Source organism: Tupaia chinensis, unplaced genomic scaffold, assembly GCF_000334495.1.
Source record: "Tupaia chinensis unplaced genomic scaffold, TupChi_1.0 Scaffold000070_1, whole genome shotgun sequence".
Classification (NCBI taxonomy): domain Eukaryota; kingdom Metazoa; phylum Chordata; class Mammalia; order Scandentia; family Tupaiidae; genus Tupaia; species Tupaia belangeri.
The window spans coordinates 351,520-360,725 of NW_006159530.1; the positions used below are offsets into that span (position 1 = coordinate 351,520).

Sequence of the window (9,206 nt, forward strand, 5' to 3'; positions counted from 1 at the left end):
CACTACAAGGGTCCCATGATGGAAGTGTGGCCGCGTGTTCAAGGAGAAGCTCGGAAGTCAGTGTGGCTGGGCTCACGTCAGCAAGCGGGGAGAGCAGTAGATGACATCACAGAGGCGAGACAGAAGGAGGGGTCAGATGAAGTAAGGCCATGTCATTTTGAAGATTTGGGTTTTTACCATGATGGAAATGGGGAAGTATCTGAAGTTTTTACGTAGAAGAGTGACAAGATAGTCTGACTATATTTGAAAAAGATCACCCAGTTTCTGTGTTGCAAACAGCCTGGACCTTTGCAGGCAGGCAGAAAGCCACGTCACTCCCTGTTCTGTGTCATCCTTGAACCTTGTAAACGTGTTCACATCCATAAGCTCACTTGAATTTCGGACTTTCCATGGGAGGAGTGAGAGACTTAGAGACGTTAACTGTCCTAGACCTATGCAAATGGGGAGTCTGATGGGCACATCTCGAACACAGGTCTCCTGTGTCCAGATGTGTGTTCTTTCTTTTGTTCCACATTAAAACCTGAAGATCAGGGCCAGCGGTGGTGTAATGGTTATATCACTGGACTCCCCTGTAGTTGACTACAGTTCGAATCCTGGATGTGGCAGCTTCAAACTCAGGCTGGGCGTGTGTACCTGCATGCCCAAAATCCCAAGAGGAGAAAGGGTTGTAGCATGACCATCCTCCCAGGGGTGATTTCTCGCTTTCTGTCTCTCTGTCTCTCTGTCTCTCTGTCTCTCCAGAGGGCGCACGTGTCCTATAGCAAACATCTCTCTTAAAAACAAAACAAAACAAAAACCTGAAGATCTCCATTCTCTTCTCAGTTTAAAGTAACTTCACTTTTTCATGTGTTGTGCTCAGAGCCACAGAGCAACAGCCGCATATGGTTTCTTTTTAGAATAAGAAGCAGTGTGAGTCTTAAGATGGCTTGAATTTAAAATTGACCTACTTGTACTGTAAGGACGCAGGTTTTCAAGAAGTAGCATAGACCTGGAGCGGTGCCATTTTTGTTCAGCTACTTGTTATGAATATTGGGTATCTGAAATCACATTTTAAGGATTAAGCAGATTTGTAAGTAATCTAAAACAGTTGTTGGCTTTTAGAATTTTGTAAATGAAAAAGCTAAGTAACACTTCTTGTAATACTCCTTCCAAACTGTTGGGGAAATTGAAATCATTTGTGGTTTATTAATCCATGCTTTTCAGGACCATTGGCCCATAACAGGAGCAAGGGTATTGGTATAATGATTATTTTGAAGCTTAAAACTATTGTGATTCTTGTGGAGTAGCATGTTTCTGATCAAAGAGACATAGGGAGTTTTCTTTTCCTTATATTTATTAGTCTACTTAAAAATACTGATGGGGGGCCAACAGGTGGTATTGTTTTTAAGGTGCTGGATCCATACATGGCTGACCACAGTTCAAGTCCTGGACCTGGTGGCTTGAAAACCATGCTGGGTATATGTGTGTGCATATGTGGGTCAAAATCCCAAGAGAACAACGGAGGAGAAAGGATTGCAATGTGGTCATCCCCCCATGGAGTGATTTCTCACTTTGCCTCTACCCAGTGAGTTCATGTACCCTGTGGCAAAAACTTAAGGAAAAAAAAATCTGAATAGGACTTTATTTAAGCTAACTATGAAAAGAGTTCGGTCAGATTGCTTTATTAATATTAAGAGCTGGAAAGAATCACTACATGCATAATCATACTAACCCTTACTGTGACTGAGTCATTTGTTTATGTTCTTGGAAATTTAATTTTCCCAAATAAATGAAAAGGGACATTTGAATGATGCAAAAACAATCATGCCAAAAACATAAAAGTTCAAATCAACAATAATTTTCTCATACTCTTTTGTTCATTTGGCCATTGCAAGGACTGTCACATTCCTCTCTTAATATTTGCGGTATCACAATTGTACTAAGATAATCTTGAATCCTGGCAGTAAGATGAAGCTCTTACATGACTTTCAAATATTAATAAAAGCAAGGGAAATATAAATCACTAGTTATTCCAGTGGTTAAAATTAGTTTCTGTAGGTCATTTCATAGAGTTCAATCATGTCCTTTTGAACTGAATTAAACAGTAAGCTTTCTGTAATTTAGTTTAAGAGAAGCTTCATTTTAAGACTTTTTTAAAAAACCTAATGGGGGAAGTGGAGACTAAAACAATAATAACAACCAAAAACAAGTAAATGGAAATCTCGAAAAGGTTCTTAACAAAATTTCATAGTATATTACCTTTCAACATACACTCTAGGCCAATGGGTAAATGTTAAAATGGAGACTCATAGACTATTTGGATTCTAATTTTTGTACCGTCACTGGCTTATTTCTTCAGAATATTTGGTTGACTCCAATAAAGTGTTATGAAGATTGTTTCTATAAATTCCATTGAATGAGACATGAACTCTTTGGTTAAAAAGAATAAAAGTTTCTAAAGTAGCTATGGCTAGGGCTATGTTGTCATTATAGTGTCCTAGTCATTACCAGCGTGGACAGCAAGAAAAATAGTGACCAAGTATGGCCAAACTAATCAACATCAAAACCGATCTTCCAGCCAGTGCATCTGCTAAGTGATTATTATAGTATAGTCCATTTACAGATAGAGTAGACTAAACCGATAGTTAAAATCAAGGCAACTGTGAGTGGAAATGCCAGTTTTCATAATGGTAGTAAAAGAAAAATGATCAGCAGAATGGCTTTTTTTTTTTTTTTTGAGAGGTTTTTGCTATAGAGCGCATGCGCTCGCCAGAAAGACAGAGAGAGACAGAGACAGAAAGTGAGAAATCACCTCTCCGGGGGCATGGACATGCTACAATCCCTTCTCCTCCATTTTCCTCTTGGTCTTTTGGACATGCATGCACACATGTCCTGCGTGAGTTTCACTAACCAGGTCAAGGACTTGAATTGCAGTCGACTACATGGGAGTCTAGAGACATAGCCATTAAGCCAATTGCTGGTCCTATCAGTAGAATGACTTTTAAAAAAAAGTTGAAGTATTAGTAATTCTGGGCTAAATTGATTTATAAGTCATCCCTCTACAATCTATAATGAACAGCCACTTCTTATTGTCCCCTTCCATTGTCCCTGCAGTTTAACTCCCTTCATTCCCTCTCTGCAAACTTTCCATGCAGGGTGGATCCATCATGAAAATGTATACCTTTAGGACAGTGGTCCCCAACCTTCTTGACACTAGGGACTGCTTTTATGGAAGACAATTTTTCCATGGACGGGAAGGTCGGGGATGGATTATAAGAGTATACAGTCTTGATCCCTCACATGTGCAGTTCACAGTGGAGTTTGTGCTCCTATGAGAATCTGATGCTTCACCAATCTCATGGGAGGTGGAGCTCACGCAGCAATGTGAGCATTGGGGAGTGGCTATAAATCCAGATGAAGCTTCGCTCACTCGTCTGCACTTACCTCTCACCGTGTGGCATAGTTTCTAACAGGCCATGGATCGGAACCAGTTCCATGGCCTGAGGGCTAGGGACTCCTGGAGAATTGAGGTAGAAAAGATTTGATAAACAGGATTAGTTTAGAATAGTGGGCTTGTTAAAACACAGATTGCTGGGGCCAGAGGATGGTTTGGTGGTTAAGGCACTGGGTTCCACATGACTGACCATGGTTTGAGTCTCAGATGTGGTGACTCGTAAATCATGCTGGGTGCTTGTGTGTGCATGCCTGAAATCCAGAGAGGAGCTGGAAAAGAAAGAATTGCAGCATGGCCATCCCCTCTCAGGGGTCGGTGGGTGGTGATTTCTAACTTTCCTTCTCTTTGTTTCTCTCTGTCTTTCTCTGATGAGCACATGCACCTTATGTAAAAGAAAAAAAAAAAGCTGCAGATTGTTAGGCAGCAACCCCAAGTTTCAGGTTGAGCGGTTCTTGTGAGGCCTAATTATTTGCATTTCTGGCTAGTTATCGGGCAGTGCCAGTGCTACCAGGCCAGTATCACACCTTGACTGCCACTGTGTTACAGGCAGTGCATTGTGATGTAGTAAAGCTAACAGAGCAAGTTAAGCTATTCTTTGAATCTTTGAGTTGACAGTTAAAACCAGAAGCCTCCCTGTGGGCTTAAGACCCCCACCCAGGAAATGGGAAAGCAGAGGAAGTGATGTAGTAATCTGTTTTTTGGGCAGTAGTAACCACCAAGCTGTTTAGATGAGTAGGACACAAATGTAATCCCAAATCTTAAAAGAAAGAAGGTAAATTCTCCAATTAGAGCATAGAATTTAACATTAAACATAGGGAACATTCCAATACAGAAAGGGAGATGATAACAGGAAACTCAAATAAAAACAGGATGTAAACACACCCGTTTTCTTTCTTATGGAATAAATTTATATTTTATTGTTTTTGGAGAGTTTTTTGCTATAGGGCTCGTGCGCTCGCCAGAAAGACAGAGAAAGACAAAGAGATAGAAAGTGAGAAATCACACCCTAGGGGGGATGGCCACACCGCAGTCCCTTCTCCTCCATTCTCCTCTCAGGATCTTGGGCACACACGGACACGCGTCCGGCGTGAGTTTAAGCCACTGGGTCCAGGACTCGAACTATGGTCGACTACACGGGAGTCCAACAACATAGCCATTACACTAACTGCTGGTCCCTCTTAGGGAATAAATGACTAGACTTACGGTTAGCATGGCAGGACAGGGTACTGATAGTCTAGCCTGTTCACTGCTGCAGTCTTTTCTCTTGCCTCCTGTGTCTGAGTGGAGCCCCTTCCTCCTGTGTGGTTACATGCGCATGCTTCCACCCACCTACCCTCCCCTGCTTTACTTGTAGCTCCTTCAACAAAGCACACTCTTTGGCCCACGTACTTTTTCATATACTGTTCTAGCTGCATGAAATGCCTTCCCTCACTCTCGTTCTCCTTTTTCTTTTCTTTTCAAAAAAATTCTGCCAGAGCACACATGTGTTCACAGAGAGAGACACAGGACGGGGGATGAGCGAAAAAGCACCCCACATGTGGGATAGTCACACCACAATCTCTTCTCCTTCACTTCTCCCTCCTTTTGGGATTTTGGGCATGCACACACATGTGCCTGGTATGTTTCTCAAGCTGCTGGGTCCAGGACTCCAACCATGCAGTTGGCCACGTGGGATTCAGCCACCTTAACCTCCATGCCACCTGCTGGCCTTCCATGAGCTTTTCGAAAAACCCTCATATATGGATATTTCACTAATACAACGGAGGAGCCATTAGGGGTTGAATTAATTAATATTATGTAAATTCGTAGACAGATTTTTACTTTTGATTTTATTCTCAGTGTACCTTCATAAATAGAATTTTTGGCACCATACTTCAAAGAATGAGAAGATAAACACTTTTTTTAAAAAATTAAATTTGAAAAAGAAAAATAAGCTCTATAGTTACCACACTCTTCATCCGGCTTCCCTCCAAAATTGTTTACTGCTTGTCTCACATTTTCTCAAATACTCAGCAGGCTGTGCTTCTAAATTAGCTAGATGTTACCTTAGGCTGCTCACTGTGTTTGCACCAAGATTTATAGTGTCGTGTGACTGCTCAGCTTCAATGAGATAGATGCCGTCAGAACAAAATGCTGTCTTGGCCATAGCAAATTTCATTTTGCACGGTGGCCGTAATTTGCAGGTACACTTTGGAGAGCCTGCAGTATGCCGGAATGGCACAGAATACCAGGTGAGCGTTCCTGGGCAGCGGTGATTTCTGGGGGCAAAGAATTCAGGAGAACCAGCAAAATGATTCCAGACAGATATATCTGCTTCCTGTTTTCCCATCACTACTGCTTTCCCCAGCTTTGGAAGTGAACTGTAATATCCCCCTAAACCCATTTTCTTTTAGAAGCATAGGCCTCCTTAACTGCCTGTTTTCATCAGTTTACTTTCCTCCTCCACTTCATTCTCTAAATAGAATCTTTTACACTTCCCTAGGGAGATCCTCTGTGTGCTGAATTTCAAGAAGATGGTGCCTAGAGTAAATGATTTGTGTGGCCTCATGAAATGAAGCGTGCACACACCTAGCAATCTTATTAATGAGCCAACTTTCTAAGCACATGTATAATGAATTAGAAGTGTTAACTATTGTAGTATATGCTTGATATACATATAAGATATGCAGGGTCTTCAAAGAGTTTGTGTAAAAAGCGTATCTAAAAATCATGGCATCAGCACATGGCGTGGTGGTTAAGGCCAACTGCACAGTTTGAGTCCTGGACCTGATGGCTTGAAAATATGCTTGGTGTGTACATGTGCATGTGACCACATGGGTGTGCACCCACAATCCTGATGGGAGAGTGGAGGAGGAGGGATTGCGGTGTGGTATCTCCCTGGGAGTGCTTTCTCACTTTCTCTCTCTCTCTACGTCTGTCTCTAGCAAGTACACACTCCCTATAGCAAACTAAAACAAATAAACAAGCACCAAAAAATCTGTTCATATATTTCATTTTATTGGTAGCAAAATAAACTCAGGCTTCAATTCCATTTTCCACATACTTTTTGATTGAGCCTTATATATTTTTTGTTGCTTTTGCCCCAACAATTATGCCTATTGAAGAGGATGTACATGGGTGAATGCAGGTATTTGGGAAAGTGGGAGAAGGAGGTAAACAGAATTTTTTCCATGTGAATAAAAATGGAAGCATTTTAAAAATAATTTTGCGTTCGCTTTCTTTGATAGCCTCCCTTCTGGAATTGTGAAAGGCTAGTGATGCATGGGACCATTAAGAAAGAGAATGATTCCTATTTCATTCGCAGTAGTCCCTCATTGAAAATACCAGTTTACAGCATCTGGGAGAATTTTGGTTATTATCTGAGTTTCAAATTTGTTTGTATGTACGTCGTATTTATTTCTACTTTGTACAAATATTAGCACAGTGATTGAGTTTTAAAAGCATATAGAATACTGCTTTTATTTAAACTATTTATAAATAAGGTTATTTTATACTTAAAAAATATTTTCAAAATTGTTTTTTGGTATATACAGAATGCCAGGCTCAGGATTTGAACACATCAATACACTATTCTTTTTAAAGTTTTGCTGTAGGGTGTATGTGCTCGCTGGAGAGAGACACGGGTGGGCGAGTGAGAAATCATCCCCTGGTGGGATGGCCATGCTGCAGTCCCTTCTCCATTTTCCACTTGGGATTTTAGGCACACATGCACATGTGCCTGGTATAACTTTCAAGCTTCCAGATCCAGGACTTGAAACACACAGCTGGTCATTGGGATACAGTACCCCAGTACACTGGTTTTTTGTTTATTTTGAATTTCTTCCTTCAGAAAGAATCAGAGAGAGAGGCACCCCCAACAGAGTCTTCGTGCCACCGTGTACCCAGGGCTCAGCTAGCACATGTGCTGGGTCACTGGCATGTGTGCATGCCATGTGCTCAGGGAGGTCCCAGGACCTTTCTGATGTGGGTCTGACTGTATTACCAGTGTGCCACCTGGCTCCAGGTGTTGTGTTTGAATTTGCTTCTGTGCCTAGATTCTTGCTCTTATGTATGGACCCACAAGGAAATTCTGGTTCACTTCAGGGCAGCAGGTAGCATGCATTTATATGGCATGTTTTTATTTCAACTCTTGCTTTATTTTATTTTATTTTATTTTCAGCATTCTGGAACAGGATTCCAGTAGAATGAAACCTCACATATCTCCTGCAAATCAAGGACGGCGTCTTCTAGGGTTTTCTGCTAAAGAGGACCAAGACACGTCAGACGGCATCATCGAGAAAAGCAGTTACAGGTGAGATGGCACGTCGTCTGCTGGTCCAGTTGGTTTAATGAAACTGAAACAGAACTATCTAGTGTAACTTTTTAAAAAAGAATTTATTTAACTTTATTTATTTATGTATTTTAATTTGACCAGCGAGGGACAGAGTGAGAGTGAGAGCGAGAGAGAGAGAAAGTGAGAAAGTAAGCCGCCAGATCTGGGAACCTTTCCCAGTTTTAGAATTATTGTAGAGATGTGACCTTAAAATAGCAGTTTATGTGCATTAGCATACACGATATACATACATTGCATGGTATTGTAGACAGTGTCTTTAATACAGTTATTTTACTTCTTCATACATTTACTATGGCTAGAGCTTGTTGCTGTGTCATCTGTGGTTAGATAGTGATGTGATGGAATGATGTAGTTGAACCTATTTACAAATGACTAGATAAAATAATTTATTTTTGATTTATTGTGATCTTTTTGAATCCCTCCCTTATTACAATTTAATACTGACTTAGTAAATTTCCATATTGCTTGTCAGTATCGAAAGACTTAGAACTGTAAGAAAATATAACCTATATTATGTTAATTAGAGGACAGGTAGAGTGGACATTTTCAGAGCTGTACACTTTTTATTAACTGCTAGAGGGCACGTGCACTTGCCAGAAAGAGATTGAGAAAGGGGGAGAGAGGAGGCATCCCCCAGTGGGGCGTGGTCATGCCACAGCCCCTTCTCCATTTCTCTCCAGTCAAGATTTTGGGCACGCACACCTACACACCTGGTATGTTTCCTGAGCTGCCGGATTTGGGACTTGAACCACACTCAGCCATGTGGGATCTAGCTTCCTTAACCATTAGTCTGTGGGGTTAGCCCGAGAGTTGTATACTTTTAAGTAAACACTTCCCTGTGTTATTTGGAATTTTTATTAGAGTCGAATGGAGCTAGGTCTACAACTTACAAGGCAAAGGGAGGTCATGTGTGGCCACCATTACACAGTATAATGCTTAAAAATCGTTCAAGATTGGCTTACTTGTAAGTCTGAGGTTTTATAGGTTGAGCGCTATAGGAGAATCATTCTGATTTTACTCTGTTATTTAAACTCATACTGTTGAATGAGATTATTGACATTGTCCTGTAGGCTTTTCTCCATTAAGCCTTCCTGAGAAAATGCCAGTATTTATTTATTTATTTGAGGATTTGCATGGTGCAGAGTACCATGCTAGGTGTGGTAGAGAATCCAGAGGATCCTATGGCAGTGACTGATCTGCAGCATAGAATGGCTAGATGCCACAGTGCAGCAAGCATTATATATTCAGCTGATTTTCAAGCGGCTGGGTCTGAGACTTGAAATGCGGTTGGCCATGTGGAAGTCTAGTGCCTAACCACCAGGCCACCTGCTGGCCCCTCTAAAATTACTATAAAATATTACTATCAAATTTTTTATCTTTCTTTTTTCTTTTTTTTTTTTTTTTTTAGAGGTTTTTGCTAAGGGGCAAGGGCGCCCGCCA

The 9,206-nt window shown here is 41.0% G+C and overlaps 1 protein-coding gene across 1 annotated transcript in view; it reads left to right on the plus strand.

Moving 5' to 3' along the window:
- The window catches only part of ATF6 (activating transcription factor 6), a 255,241-nt gene that overhangs the window by 104,870 nt on the left and 141,165 nt on the right, over positions 1–9,206 (plus strand). The window contains exon 13 of the mRNA XM_006142264.2: positions 7,593–7,724. Within this exon, the coding sequence (XP_006142326.1) occupies positions 7,593–7,724 (132 nt within the window). The remainder of the gene's footprint in view (positions 1–7,592; positions 7,725–9,206) is intronic.